Source organism: Tenebrio molitor, chromosome 4 (genome assembly GCF_963966145.1).
Source record: "Tenebrio molitor chromosome 4, icTenMoli1.1, whole genome shotgun sequence".
Lineage (NCBI taxonomy): Eukaryota > Metazoa > Arthropoda > Insecta > Coleoptera > Tenebrionidae > Tenebrio > Tenebrio molitor.
This window is the reverse complement of record NC_091049.1, coordinates 1,881,185-1,894,589: the sequence shown is the minus strand read 5'-3', so window position 1 is coordinate 1,894,589 and position 13,405 is coordinate 1,881,185. Positions and strand designations below refer to the sequence as shown.

At 40.2% G+C, this 13,405-nt stretch overlaps 6 protein-coding genes across 11 annotated transcripts in view; 4 read left to right on the top strand and 2 right to left on the bottom strand.

Annotated features, from left to right (window-relative positions):
- The first annotated feature begins 280 nt into the window (after positions 1-280).
- Positions 281-1,137, top strand: Glo1 (Glyoxalase 1). The gene is made up of 4 exons (XM_069045554.1): positions 281-468; positions 519-748; positions 798-865; positions 916-1,137. The coding sequence occupies exons 1-4, from the start codon at positions 391-393 to the stop codon at positions 1,089-1,091; spliced, it is 552 nt and encodes a 183-aa protein (XP_068901655.1). The 5' UTR covers positions 281-390; the 3' UTR covers positions 1,092-1,137.
- A 529-nt stretch (positions 1,138-1,666) lies between these two features.
- Positions 1,667-3,319, bottom strand: Alg3 (Alg3, alpha-1,3- mannosyltransferase). Its single transcript, XM_069045549.1, has 2 exons — positions 2,922-3,319; positions 1,667-2,874 (listed from the first exon to the last, which is right to left on the bottom strand). The coding sequence occupies exons 1-2, from the start codon at positions 3,175-3,177 to the stop codon at positions 1,715-1,717; spliced, it is 1,416 nt and encodes a 471-aa protein (XP_068901650.1). The 5' UTR covers positions 3,178-3,319; the 3' UTR covers positions 1,667-1,714.
- An 8-nt stretch (positions 3,320-3,327) lies between these two features.
- LOC138129258 (zinc finger protein 277) lies at positions 3,328-4,886 on the top strand. Its single transcript, XM_069045552.1, has 5 exons — positions 3,328-3,504; positions 3,562-3,754; positions 3,807-4,039; positions 4,087-4,726; positions 4,778-4,886. The coding sequence occupies exons 1-5, from the start codon at positions 3,480-3,482 to the stop codon at positions 4,839-4,841; spliced, it is 1,155 nt and encodes a 384-aa protein (XP_068901653.1). The 5' UTR covers positions 3,328-3,479; the 3' UTR covers positions 4,842-4,886.
- Positions 4,887-4,932: 46 nt separating this feature from the next.
- LOC138129257 (uncharacterized) lies at positions 4,933-6,806 on the top strand. The gene is made up of 3 exons (XM_069045551.1): positions 4,933-5,091; positions 5,143-5,351; positions 5,677-6,806. The coding sequence occupies exons 2-3, from the start codon at positions 5,153-5,155 to the stop codon at positions 6,702-6,704; spliced, it is 1,227 nt and encodes a 408-aa protein (XP_068901652.1). The 5' UTR covers positions 4,933-5,091; positions 5,143-5,152; the 3' UTR covers positions 6,705-6,806.
- Positions 6,807-8,836: 2,030 nt separating this feature from the next.
- The window catches only part of LOC138129254 (zinc finger protein 235-like), a 38,081-nt gene continuing 33,512 nt past the window's right edge, over positions 8,837-13,405 (top strand). Inside the window, exon 1 of the mRNA XM_069045547.1 lies at positions 8,837-8,973. The gene's annotated coding sequence lies outside the window, so the exon portion shown is untranslated. The remainder of the gene's footprint in view (positions 8,974-13,405) is intronic.
- Positions 9,402-13,405, bottom strand: part of LOC138129251 (neurofilament heavy polypeptide-like) — a 32,935-nt gene continuing 28,931 nt past the window's right edge. For 5 of the 6 annotated variants that reach the window (XM_069045540.1, XM_069045535.1, XM_069045538.1 and 2 more), the window contains 3 exons: positions 13,066-13,207; positions 11,046-12,859; positions 9,402-10,982 (listed from right to left, as the gene is read on the bottom strand). In XM_069045540.1, the coding sequence (XP_068901641.1) occupies positions 10,341-10,982; positions 11,046-12,859; positions 13,066-13,207 (2,598 nt within the window). In that variant the 3' untranslated portion in view covers positions 9,402-10,340. The remainder of the gene's footprint in view (positions 10,983-11,045; positions 12,860-13,065; positions 13,208-13,405) is intronic. The other variant, XM_069045536.1, reaches the window with a different exon arrangement.

Here is a 13,405-nt window from a genome sequence, read left to right as displayed (position 1 = left end):
TTCTTGCGGGGGGGCTGTCTTTGAGGTTAGGGCGTGTTGCACGCGCGTTGCAATTACAATTTGCAACGCCTCTGGTGGCGAAATCACGAAATCTGCACTCGTATGGTTGGTCACCTATACCTATACCTATACTAGTAGTGAAAAAGATTCAATTTTGGACAAAAATCGAATAAAAATTGTTCAAAATGAGGTTTGAAAGGTTATAATAGTAACATACAGTTTGTCTGTTTTAGAATAATACTTATCTCCTAGATTTTCTAAAAATCTCGTCACACAAGCTTTGTATGATTGGTTGCATACTCAACGTTGATACACTGGATCATACGACCGGTTGTGTTTTGTTAAATTATTTTCAGTTATAATTTTGTGTTTAATACAACAATAAGAGCCATGGGTGACGCCCCAGCCCCACCAATTTCCAACGACGAAGCCAAACAACTGTCCAAAGAGCCCCCGCAAGAAACAAAAGTTGTCCAAAACCTAACCTCACAACCCCAATCTGACCGGCGTTTTTTCAGGATTTCATCTTCCAACAGACAATGTACCGCATCAAGGACCCCAGAAAGAGCCTCCCCTTTTACACGGAAGTCCTCGGGATGCGCCTGTTGCAGAAAATGGACTTTCCCGCGATGAAATTCTCTTTATACTTCATGGGCTATGAAGACCCCAAGGACGTCCAAGGTGACCTGGGAACCCCCGATAGAGGCGAGTGGACTTTCTCCCGCAAAGCCACCATCGAGCTAACTCAGTGCGTATCCACTTCACGATCGCGCATTTTTTATTGTGGGTAATTGTAGCAATTGGGGCACCGAAAACGACCCAGACTGTAAATACCACAATGGAAATTCTGACCCCAGAGGATATGGTAAATGATTAAGTAATAACGCTAGATTGCGATCGACACGATCGGTGCAGGTCACATCGGCGTGATGGTCCCCGACGTCGGCAAAGCCTGTGAACGCTTTGAAAAACTGGGAGTGAATTTCATCAAGCGACCCCAGGACGGCAAAATGAAGGATATCGCGTTCATCACCGATCCGGACGGGTACTGGATCGAGATCTTCAACAACAAGATGGCGCGCAAATTCTAACGCTTTTATTAACGAGTAATATTCAATAAGACACTTGCAATGATCACAGAGATGTTTTCTGTAACACCTTGTTGACAGACATCTACTTGAACTCGTAGACAATTTAGGAAAGAAGTTGATTCAGATAATGTTGGGTTATGTCATTGGTCCTCGTCGTGGCGTCCATCTTGTCGTAGAGGCCGCCACCGTCGTTCAAAATGTCTAATTCCATCTAATTTGATAATTGGGGGCGCAAATCACAAACAAACCGTTGTGAATGGGAACGTTAATTCGTTATGTAAGTCGTGTAAATACTCATAAGATTTTTTATTTGATTTGCGCAACGTTTACCGTGCGGATCGGTTCTTATGAACTGGACCAGACCCCAGGCCTGACCAGGCACAATTTCCGCGCCGATTATTAAAATTTAAAGCATCGGTGGTGTCGGTTTATTCTTGCTTCATATTTTTTTCTGTTAAAAATGTTGTTTCAAGTGATTTGACGTTTCCGTCTGTCTTACGTTATTCAATACCAACTTTACAAAGCTATTTCCCCTAGTTCCTATTGCAAAGTAAAAAACATTTTTTATCAGTAAATATTTTTAACGAAACGTTTATTTAGAGAGAATTATTTATTCATTAAAATTACATTTTCATCGTTCTGTAAACTCCGTACAACAGTACAAAATGGCACAAATGTAACAAACCACTGGATATCTCAGTACTAGGATAAACATTCCAACAATATTCCACAACACCCAACAGCAAAAATATAACGGGTCTTCTAAAACCTGTACAAAACACCAAATACAACAAACTGTGAAAATACCAACTGTAAAACTGATAATGAAGAGATCTGGCAAAAACAATCCCAATCAAATTAGTCACAAAAAACGGCAAAACAAACAACTGCGTAACTTTACTCATTTTATCCGCTAGTTTGGCATTATCTTCAAAAACGTCATCAACAGTTTCCACTTTAGCCTTGTCACTTTTGAACTGTTTTTCAAAACTCTCCAAAAACGCCTTTTCTTTTCTGCTCAACTTCTCGTCCTCTTTCTTTCTCAATTCTTGCCGTCTGCGCCGCTCACTCTTCATCTGATTCTTCACCTGTTCTGTAACTACCCTCAATTTGGCGTAACTACTCAAGTACCGTTTTAAAGTGGGTGCAAACAACAACAAAAGTAAAATGTGGAGGGTCAAGAGTGAAAAATGTAGAGATCTACTCTCGAAGATTTCGCGCGGTAAAAACCGGTAATTCACCGTCCACTGGTGCTCGAAAATCCGCCCCAAATCGAAACTCCCTTTTATGTAGGAATAAGGGTTGGTGTAGAGAAATGGGGCGCCGAGAATTAACTGTACCAAGCCACAAATGAATAAATTCAGGAAGGTTTCACCAAGAGTCAGATTTGTTATGTAGGCGATTAACAAACAAGGAGCGTACAAGAGGATGTTCATTTTGACTGAAACAGCCAAAGAAAAGAAGAAACTGCCCAACAACCAGCGGTTTGAGATGAGTAGATTTAGACTAGCGTAAAACAACAAAACCGCGATTGGGTCGTTGAAGAGGCGCAGTACAAAAATAGAATGTATGCGGTAGGAAGTTAAAGTGGTCAGAATGAGGGCGTATGGGGGGATTTTTGCAGTATGAAGATAAATTCGATATGTTAGGGCTATTTGTGTCAAATACAAGATGAGGAAAATATACTGGGCCAAATAAATATTGCTTCCTCTGGTTGTGACATAGTAGAACAAGGAGTAAATGTAGACAAAACCTGCTGGATACACTAGGGGCCCTGTATCACCTAAAATTGGAATGTTAATTGGTGATTTTCTTTGATCACACACAAACCTTTCAGTTCTTTATAATCCCAAGTGCCATTCAGAAAACCTTCAACTTCTTGCATGTACGCCCTCCAGTCAATTTCGGTGTAATTTACCCTCTCGATTATAAAAATATTCAAAATTATTTCGAAGAGAAACAGTAACACACAAGTTGGCCCCAAACGGTGTGGGTCATACACAAATTTTTTCAAATATTCAAGTGTAAAAATGCTTTCTTCTGATTTCATCCCGGATTTTGGCAATTTATTTTTAGTCGGAGCCATCGTAACCCGTTTGATGCAATTCTTATCGGATACATTGTGAAAAGTTGAGGTTATGTAGCTCGTGTGTCAAATTTTTTGACGTAACAATACAAAAATCCCTATTATTACATTTTTATTACGCAAACTCTCCTAAAAGTGTTTGATCAACTTTCTGTTATTGTAATTAACATGTTTAATCAACAAAAACCTCAAAAATAAATTTACATAATAAAAATAGATTAATGTTTTTCTGGGCGGAGTAGAATCAAAAATTCAAAAACCCTAAACTGATTGACATTTGAATTTGACAGTGTTAAAATAAAATGGCTGCGTGTGATGGTTCCTGTGGTATTTCTACTAACCCAATTTAAATTATTGCGACATTTTAATTGCGTAAATTTGCAGAAAACGACAACAAAATGTTCGGACCTTTAGTTTTTGAGGATGCAAACTGTTTGGACACGGAACCGGAAGTCACTTGCGTGTTATGTGATAATACTTTTAATTTAGTTGTAAGTTTTGATATATTTGTCAAGCATTTATTTGAAGCGCACCAACTAGTCATAGAAGAAGTACAAAACATTAATAATTTACCTGAGTAAGTTTTTGCATTTGATTTTTTTCACAGGTTATATGAATTTGGTTTTTAGATATCTGCTGTATTGGAGAGACAAGTTTAAAATGACACCAATAGAAGAGATTGTTCCTGCAATAAAAATTGCTTCCTCAAACCAGTTATATTTCTTGTTGTCAACTCTACTCAAGGAAGACAAGGATTTGAGACACAGATTGAGATTAGAGCATGTCTTAAAAATACAAGAATTTGAACGTACTGACCAAAGTTATCACAGACAGTGTCTTTTCTGCAAACTGAATTTTGAAGGTATAAATTATCAATTGTTTAAGGTAGATAATTTAAGAGTATTTCAGGTACTAGGGCTGATTTTGTGACTCATTTGATTTCTCAACACAACTTGCAACTGGGGAACCCCCAAAATTTAGTGTACATTGAAGAGCTAGTCGAGAAAATTGATGAAACACTCACAAAATTAGTTTGCATATTTTGCAATCGTGTTTTTCCAGAACGTAACATTCTTAAGGAACATATGAGGAAGAAACTGCATAAAAGACTAAACAGAAACAATACTGAATATGATAAATACTTCATCATCAATTATCTAGAACCTGATAAAAAATCTAGAGCTATACAAAAACAGAATGACTGTCATAGCTTATTTGAGAATAGTGATCCAAATGATGATGAAGAATATTATGACTGGAATGAGAAGGAAGATATAATAACCTGCCTATTTTGCAATAAACGTGAAACCAACATTAACACCCTTTGCCTCCACATGGAAGCAGATCATGATTTTGACTTTGCTGAATCAACCAAAACCTTTGACTTCTACCAGAAGGTGAAATTTGTCAACTATGTGCGCCGCCAGGTGCACAACAAGAAGTGCTTGTTTTGCAATTTAAGCTGCAAAAGCTCCAGCAACCTTCAGGAACATTTGTTCGAAGAACAACATTGTAAAATTCCTGAGCTAAAAATATTTGATCAACCAGAGTATGCACCACAGATTTGTGTAAATCCGTTATTTGATCGTTTCTGTTCCAGATTCTACTTCCCAACATATGAAAATGACGCTCTTCTTTATCTAATCGACGATGTAGAAGACTGAAATATTGTATAAATGTTAAATATAGAAAATAAAATTCGATTTGAATTTGGCGCGTTATCAACCACCAACGTAAAGAATTGAAATTCCCCAACTCGGCCAAAAATGGCGGAGCTGTTGATATGTTGGCTATTTACTGTGGGTGATTTTTCCTGAGCAAAAATAACACGTAGCTTTAACAAAATAATTGTGATAACTACAATAAGAATGTTTGATTATAATGTAAGACGGTTTTAGTCAGTTTGTAAAAAAGGCAAGTTCGGTGATGGTTGTAAAGACTGTTTGTGCTGATTAGGAGTTTTAGGGCCTCAGTCATGGCCAGGATACGCTGGTTGACGAGAACTTCTCGAATAGTGGCACTATGCAGTGCCGCTAATTTTATTAATAGTGCTGACAGGGTCATAATGCCCATAGCTATTGTACCAATGACTGATATGTTTCAATGGACCTTACACGCGCAAGGATGGATACTCTCAGCCTTTGCATTTGGGTACTTCACTAGTCAGATATTGGGTAAGTTTCTTAGATTTTAATTTTACAGCATATTGCATCTTCCTTGACATATAAGAGGAAAATGGCTCACCTGATGTGGGCACAGTTTTCTACAAAACTTTGCATATGGAATTAATAAACTTTATTTAGAATTTTAAAATGCACTATTTCACATATAAAATTAAGTCAAGACGCACCCTTTATTGAATCTAAACGCAGCTTTTGACGAAAAATGCTTATTTGATATGTTGGCGCATTTCCTTTTGCTTCCTTTGTTGCTTCATTTGATCCCTTGCGTTGGTTTTAATTTTTTGATTCCTCCTCAAATAGTGTCCTACCTTTTCAGGTAGTTTCTGGGCAAGCAAACTCGGCGCCAAGAACGTCCTAATCTGCAGCGTCCTCTTGTGGAGCATCGCCACATTTGTAACCCCCTTCTTGGCCCACAGCATAACAGCTCTGGTAATCTGCCGCATCGTCCTCGGTTTCGCCGAAGGTCTAGGTCTTCCCACGATTTTCCACTTGTTCGCGCATAGCATTCCCGTGGAGGAGCGCTCGCGAGCTTTCAGCTACTTGCTGGCTTCGGGTTCGGTCGGTCAAACCGTCGCCTCGGTTCTCTGCCCCCACCTCTCTTGGGAGGCGTGTTTCTATTGGTTCGGTTCGTTCGGGTTCGTCTGGGTGATCCTGTGGTACTTCATCTACCCTGAGGACGCCTTCAGTTCCGAAGAAACGATCCCGTTGCACATGCCCAAAGTCATCTCGAGGAGCATCCGTTGGGCCGACTTCATCCTGAGCAAACCCCTTTGGGCTATCTACGTCGCCCACTTCGCCATGAACTGGTCGTCGTACATCATAATGCAGTGGCTGCCGACGTACCTGGCGCGGTACTTGGGGGGGAACGCTCACAGCTTGAGTCTGACGGCCGTCCCCTACATCGTCAACTCGATCTTCGGGGTGATCAGCGGCCACGTGGCCGATGGGTTACTCCTGAATAAGAGCTGGTCGGTGTTGAACGTGAGGAGGTTGATGACGAGCGTGGGACTAGTGGGACCCGCTTTGTTCCTGGCGATTTTCTGCGTGGTGGACCACTTGCCGTTCGCTGTGATCTTAGTGAGCATCTCGATGGGCCTCTCCGCTTGTAATTCGGCCGGACACTTGAGTAATCACGTGGACGTGGCGCCCAACTATGCGGGGACCACGTTCGCCATCAGCAATACCATCGCGACCATTCCGGGAATTTTGTGTGGACCGGTGACGGCGTCGTTGGTCACCGCCTCCGATGGAAAGTGGATGACAGTGTTTTTGGGTGCTACGTTCGTGAACCTGATGGGTGCTTTTATTTATTTCACAAATAGTGTGGCAACACAGGTTTTGTAATTGTGTCCTTTCATCTAAATACTCTATAAATCACAGCATGTATAGAAAGTTGTATATTTATGTAGATAAGTCTAATAAAAAATACTGATATTTATTTCAAAATCAATCGCAATGGCTCACAACAGAAATAAATTAGAAAATCCGACGAGCATTTCGTGAGTGATTAATCCGGTGGAATTGAAAATGCAACCCATAATACACTTGCGTCTAAATATATATGTATTGTGGGTTGCATTTTCAATTTGTAACGAAATTAACACAAGAGGGCGCCACATTCAAGTCTTCGGACATATTCTTTGCTTCGGACGCGATGTTCTGCGATTAAAGAATCGAACAGCGAGACCCCGATAAAAGAGGAAATTTCCGTGGCCGTGGCCGATGAAAAAGAGAAAGAGTTGGAAAATCCGGCTGAGAAAGACGAACAAGAAAAGGAAGAATCCGGTGACGAATGGATTTCGATGTCCAATTGAAAGAAGAGGAAGAACAAGAACGTGGAAGAAACAGATGTCGAGGAAAAGGACCAAAACAAAGAAAACTCGTTGGAAAAATTTCGAAACAAACTAGCCAAGATAAAGAGAAGATGGTAGATGAGGCAGATGAAGTGTCTCCAGCAAAAGAACTTTGCCCTGTCCAAGAAGTGACACTGGTGAGAAAAGCGTCGCCAGCGAGAGAAGTATTGCTGGTGGATGAGGTGCCGCCAGTTGAAGAAGTGTTGTCAGTAAAAGAAGCATAACCTGCTGTATTATAACCGGCCCATTCGTTTCATTAAAAATGCATTATGAAAATGTTTACGAGAAAGAGGCAATTTTCGCCGATGAGAGGACCACAAAACGGGTGCTTCGCAAAAAATAATAATCAATACGCATTATAACAGCTGTATTTAAAAAAAAGTCCTTTCAAAAAATATCTGGACTGTCAAAATCAAAATTGCAGTTGTCAGGTTGGTTAAATCACTAGTTATTTTCATATTGCCCAGTTGTCATCTATGATTTTTTAATTTTTCAAACTATTCATTTGTTTAAATTGACATTGTCAAATGAATTGCAAAATTGTTTAAGTGTATTTTGCAAAAAGGTTAAAATGGAAAGTCCAAAACGAACTAGGGTGGTTCTATTGGCGCGAGAGAAGAGGACCATAAGAAATTATTATGAGGAACAAACAAAAAAGTGATAATAACGGGAAGAAATTACAAATTTGTGCCAAAGCCGCTCCAGTATTGTTAACTAAGAATTTGTGTTCGTTCTTGTGATTCACAAATCAAAATTTTGGAGAGATAAGTGTTAATCAAGTGTTAAATAGTTTTCTTCTGAATAAATGAAACAGGTTAGTTTATTTTGAACGATTTTGGTTGTTGTTTAATTTGTTACCTGTTTTCAGTTTGTCGTGTGTTTTTTGTAAACTTTATTAAATTGCTCCAATTCATTTAGTTGCTGCATTTTACTTCAAGTGTTCGAAGCAATGAATGATTCAAAACATTTTTAGTTCAATAATTAAAAATGAAAACATAACCTAAATATAGTTTTTAACTAAATTTTGATGTCGGTACACTCTAGCGAAATTTTTTTATATCCAAGTACAGTCAAAACAAGCATTTTATTTAAAATTTAATTTTGACAGTCCAGGAGTTTTTTGAATTTACTGTTGTTTGAGTGATCGCTTTTTGGGGATTTTATTCATCTTAAGTTTTTCTCAGCAAGAATTTCTCTTGTTCAAATGACATTTTGAATTTGAAGTAAAAAAACTCCTTGTTTTTTGCTGCTTTGAAATTAATTCGTGAATATTTCCCGATCACCAAAGCGGTGAAGGAGTGGATGACGAAAACCCGCGAAACCACCCCCATCGTGGAGGTATTGAAGAGCGCCATCATGAACTTCCGGGAATTCGGCCCAATACATTTTTGCTTACAATACATGTATTGTGGGTTGCATTCAACCGGTATATTCAAAAGTGTAGTTTGAGTGATCCCCACAGAGCGCTAGTAACCTGGTGTTTTTTGGGGATATTATTCATCTTAAGTTTTTGTCACCGAGAATGTTTCTTGTTCAAATGACATTTCAAATTTGAAGTCAAAAAATTCCTTGTCTTTTGCTGCTTTGAAATTAAATTCGTGGATTTTGTTCTTATTGTTCGTTGTTTTTGTGTTTAGTGTTGTTGTTGCGTATTGATTACTATTTTTAGTGAAGCGCAGTTTTTGTGGCGCCTTTGTCTGCGGAAATTGGCTCTTTCTCGAAAACATTTTTAATGAAGTGAAGAGGCCGGTTATAAGACAGTAAGTAGTGCGTCTGGCTAATTATTATCACGGCGTTGTACGAAAAACGCATGAAAAATAAACAAGACCGAGTGAACATTGTACTGTCGATAATGTTGTTATTGATGAATCGAACTGGCAAAGGAAATTTTTCAAAGCCCAACAAGTTCTTTATTATCATTGAAAAGCGAGAATCGGACGAAAATAATTCGTTTCTTTATAGATTCATAAATAGAGAGAACACTCGCAAAGGTCTACAGGAAATATGAGAAATATTTGTTACAAATTGATTTTAAATGTCCTTGTAAAATTTTTACAATTGTAAATATCGTCCGGTGTAATTCGGGACAATGTTTGAGTAAAGGTAAAACTTTTAATAAAATGGTCTTGGTATCCTTTGATAGTGCAAATCGGAATCAAACTAATAGCTCAGGATACAAAAACAAGTCTATTAGTAATTTTCTTTATTTTACAAATTTTGCAAAGGCACAACTCTCAAAAATAACAAACATTGTAACAATAAAATAATTGTAATAGAACAACCAAACGAAAAGAAAACATAATAATAATAATAATAAGGAAAAAAATAAATCCATACATGCGCAAAACAAACTTACCACTAGACTTACATACATACAGTGTCTTTTTTTAAATGTACACCCCCTTTAGTAGATAATATTGTCAACGCGATAATTTACACATAATGAAATCAGCGAGGGTGCATTCCCAACCACACAATTTAAAAAATAAATTGCACGCTACTTTTACGTTCTAATAATAATTAAGACAACCAATAAGTGGTATTGAAATGAGCAAATGGCATTTTTACACTAGTGATTACGGTGATTTGAACCAACGTAAAAATTCGACTAAAAAATGAAATTGATCATCGTCATATCATACAGAAAATTTGGCGGCCGCCATATAATGTAAACCGCGACACGGCCCTGGATTTGTCCCCTATCAACTATATAACAATAACGATTCAACATTACGAAACAGAACAATCAATAGACTTAAGATTATTACAAAGAGACTTAAATTTTTTTTGTGTTTTTTGGTTGCTTATGTGACGCACGGCAACGTCCTGCCTTAAGCGTATATCTCAGTCTCTTTTAAGCAGGCCTTGTTCCATCTAGGGGATAGGGGGGGGACACCTTCAATAAAGTACAACCCAGTGTCGTTCGTCAGTGAATACAGTCTCAGTTCAATTAATAACAGCACAAGACCGCCTGTGCGTCACACAACTCGATAAAAAATATTTCACATTTCAATTGTCACAACACCGGTGACAATAACACATGATACAGATCTAAACGGAACATGTCGAAAACGTCTTAAGTACAACCAGAATTAAGTAAGTTGCGTTTGACAGATGCCAGTCGCCATCACATGATGCTGCAACAGATGGCCCTGTAGGGCAGGTTTCCGTGTTTCGGGTAGTTCCCCTTCCTCTCCTCCACTTCTGCTTGGATCTTGGAGTAGTCTTCGTTACTTCCGTACTTGCTCTCGTATACTTCGAGGACATCTTCGCCCTCTTCCACCGAAGAGGTCGAGGTCTTGCGCACCTTCTCCTCCCAACAGGAGTAAATCGTCACTTCGTCACCGTCCTCTCCGAACTCCCGGAAGATCATGCTGGGACTTTTCAGTATCTCCACGTCGGGGGTGGTTTCGCGCGTTTTCGTCATCCACTCCTTCACCGCTTTGGTGATCGGGTAGAGACTGTCGTCGTTTTGGGGCTCGCTCGAATTCTCACCCCCAACCGTTTTGGGGGTGGGCTCACCTAAAAAATCGCCCGGTTTTCGGTCCAAGTTCGGTTTCGTCTTCAGCAAACTGGAATTGTTGAGGATCTTGCTCAAGTCGGGATTCTTGTAGTTGTTTTTTTCCACGCTGGATTCTCTACTTGTTGATATGTTGTGGATGATGCTTTTGAAGAAGTTGTCGTTTGATTCGATGTTCATCGATTTGATCTTCTCCTCGAGGCTGCTGTACATGCCCCGTTGGATCATCTTGTCGAGTTCTTGCGACACCTTAAACAAAAACAAAACCAATTCAAAATCAAAACTTCTAGGTGGACGCGCTACCGGTATTACCTCCACGTTGGTCTTGTCCAGAGATTCGTCCAGAAGAAAATCGTACGAGTCGTCAGGCACGTTCAAAGTCGTATTTGAACTAGACTGGCTGCTCAAAACCGCCACTTTCGAAACTTTCTTTTTCTTCTTTTTGGGCTTCTTCTCTGGAGATTCTTTCTTTTGTTCCATCACGCTCTTAACAGATTCCTCTTCGATGGACACCGGTTCTTCGATCACTTCTTCATGTTGATTCACCACTTCTACTCTTCTGCATTCTTTAACTTTCACCTCGACTTGTTCCAACGATAGATCAATATCTTTGATCATAACTCTCTTAATTATAGGCGGCGGCACTGGAGTTTTGGCATGATTCTTCTTGGACTTCTTCTTGGTCACCTTCTTCTCTTCTTTGCTTTCTTCACTTCTAGTTTCAGTCGGGGTTGGTGTAGGAACGTTTTCAACTGCCTCAAGTAACTGCGAAACAACTGGAACAATTTCCTTCACAGAACATATTTCTTTTACTGGAGATGCTTCTTCCAGTAGTAACGCCTCTTCTTCTATTGGCACTTGCGATACTTCCTCCACCTCCGATTCTTCCTTCATTGACAACACTTCTTCAACTGGCGGCACTTCTTCCATTGGCAACACTTCTTCCACCAGCAGTACTTCCCTAGCAGGCGACGCTTCTCTCACTACTGCCACTTCTTGGACAGGACAAACGTCTTTTACTTCATCCGCCATCTTGTCTTTATCTTCGCTAGTTGGTTCCAAGTTTTCCAACGAGTTTTCCTCCACATCTTCTGCTTCTTCCACGTTCTTGTTCTTCCTCTTCTTCCGACTGGACACCGAAATCCATTCGTCGGAAGTTTTCGATGGAGTATTCTCGACACGAACGTGATTTCTCACCGCAGCCTCCTTCACAGGTGTTCTGTGCATCTTCATTTTCTCCATGTTGCGTTCGTGCCGTTCGCACTGCTGCACTGTCATCGATTTCTTCAATGTATCGGAATAATTTCGTTTCGGTGTGGTCGGTGCTTCCTTCTTCGGACTCGTGTTGGCCTCTCTCCAAGCCGGTTTCTTCAGTTCGGGCTTGAAATTCGTTGGAGGCGGCGCTTTCAAATCGACTTTCTGATAACGATGCCTCTTTCTCGGTACGCTCTTGCTGGTTGTTTCTTCCTTGACTTTGGGTTCGTCTTGTTCTTTGGCCGCTTCTTCCAGCTTGGACACGATTTTCGCGATGTCGATCTGGTTACTTTTAGGAACTTCCACCGTTTCTTTGACTTCTCCTTCGGATGATTTCTCCGACGGTCTCTCGTCGTCGGCTTGCACGTTTTGAGTCTTGTAAGGTATAAAATTGATGTAGTTTTGAGGTATGAAGTTGATCGGAATAGCGGGCGGGATAAATGCGTTGAAATCGCCCATTGGGTTCAGTATGGGCACTGGTACGAAATTCGACGGTATTTTGATAAACTGGACGTTCGCTTCCAAAGGAATGGTTTCTGGGTGTCTGTAAGCGCGAGGCACGAACTCTTCGGCGTCCGGTTTGAGATCATATTTCGATTTGGGACAATCTTCCGCCTTGGTGGCTTCGCTGGATTCTTCCTTTTTTTGTTCGTCTTTCTCTTCCGGTTTTTCCACCTCGTTCTCTTCTTCTTCTTCGGCCTCGGTCGCCGGATTTTCCTCTTTTATCGGGGCCTCGCTCTTCGGTTCTTCATCGCTGAACACCTCGTCCGAAGACTCGGATGTGCTGCCCTCTTGCGTCGACTTGGATCGCGAGACCTTCCTTCGCCTTCGTTTCTTCACTCGTCTGGGTTCGGCTTGACTCGCCGCATCTACTAGTAGAAAAACATGTGAATTTTTAAAATGTATTTTATACAATACTATTTTTGACGCTGCTAATGATGTGAAGAGCCACTTATGTGGTAGCTATAAATTGCATTAAAAATATTTTAGTGGGGGACGAATTGTTGGCACATCGTCTCGCCGACATTTAGTTATGTACACCATGTCAATACACTTTGGTACAGTTCTATTCTCTCACCTTGCGGCTGACATGCGCCGTTGTAATAGAAACCCGGATAAATGACGTTGTACACGTGATTTATGTCCGAAACGTTGCTCGGAGTCTCGCTCTGACTCAGATCTTGACTAGTTTCCTCGTTGTTAGGGCTCGTCGATTCAGTCTGCGAACAAATAAGATCCTTAAACTCTTCAAATGCCATAATGACAAACATCAAAAGTGTCAAACGACGCAAAATGACATAATTTGTTGTTATTATCTCTCTTATTACCCTCTTGAACATGGGGCCGGCAGACGCGCGTCTATTTTCCGATGGCTATTTTTGGATCTTGGACGCACTAATGATGGGCTTATTTATCGC

Coding starts and splice junctions, on each gene's coding strand:
- Glo1 (XM_069045554.1), top strand. CDS start 391: ATGGGTGACGCCCCAGCCCCACCAATTTCCAACGACGAAGCCAAACAA. Junction 469..518: donor AGCCCCCGCAAGAAACAAAA/GTTGTCCAAAAC, acceptor GCGTTTTTTCAG/GATTTCATCTTCCAACAGAC. Junction 749..797: donor GCCACCATCGAGCTAACTCA/GTGCGTATCCAC, acceptor GGGTAATTGTAG/CAATTGGGGCACCGAAAACG.
- Alg3 (XM_069045549.1), bottom strand. CDS start 3,177: ATGGCTCCGACTAAAAATAAATTGCCAAAATCCGGGATGAAATCAGAA. Junction 2,875..2,921: donor GGATTATAAAGAACTGAAAG/GTTTGTGTGTGA, acceptor TTCCAATTTTAG/GTGATACAGGGCCCCTAGTG.
- LOC138129258 (XM_069045552.1), top strand. CDS start 3,480: ATGGCTGCGTGTGATGGTTCCTGTG. Junction 3,755..3,806: donor AACATTAATAATTTACCTGA/GTAAGTTTTTGC, acceptor TTTGGTTTTTAG/ATATCTGCTGTATTGGAGAG. Junction 4,727..4,777: donor AAAATATTTGATCAACCAGA/GTATGCACCACA, acceptor TTTCTGTTCCAG/ATTCTACTTCCCAACATATG.
- LOC138129257 (XM_069045551.1), top strand. CDS start 5,153: ATGGCCAGGATACGCTGGTTGACGAGAACTTCTCGAATAGTGGCACTA. Junction 5,352..5,676: donor CTTCACTAGTCAGATATTGG/GTAAGTTTCTTA, acceptor CTACCTTTTCAG/GTAGTTTCTGGGCAAGCAAA.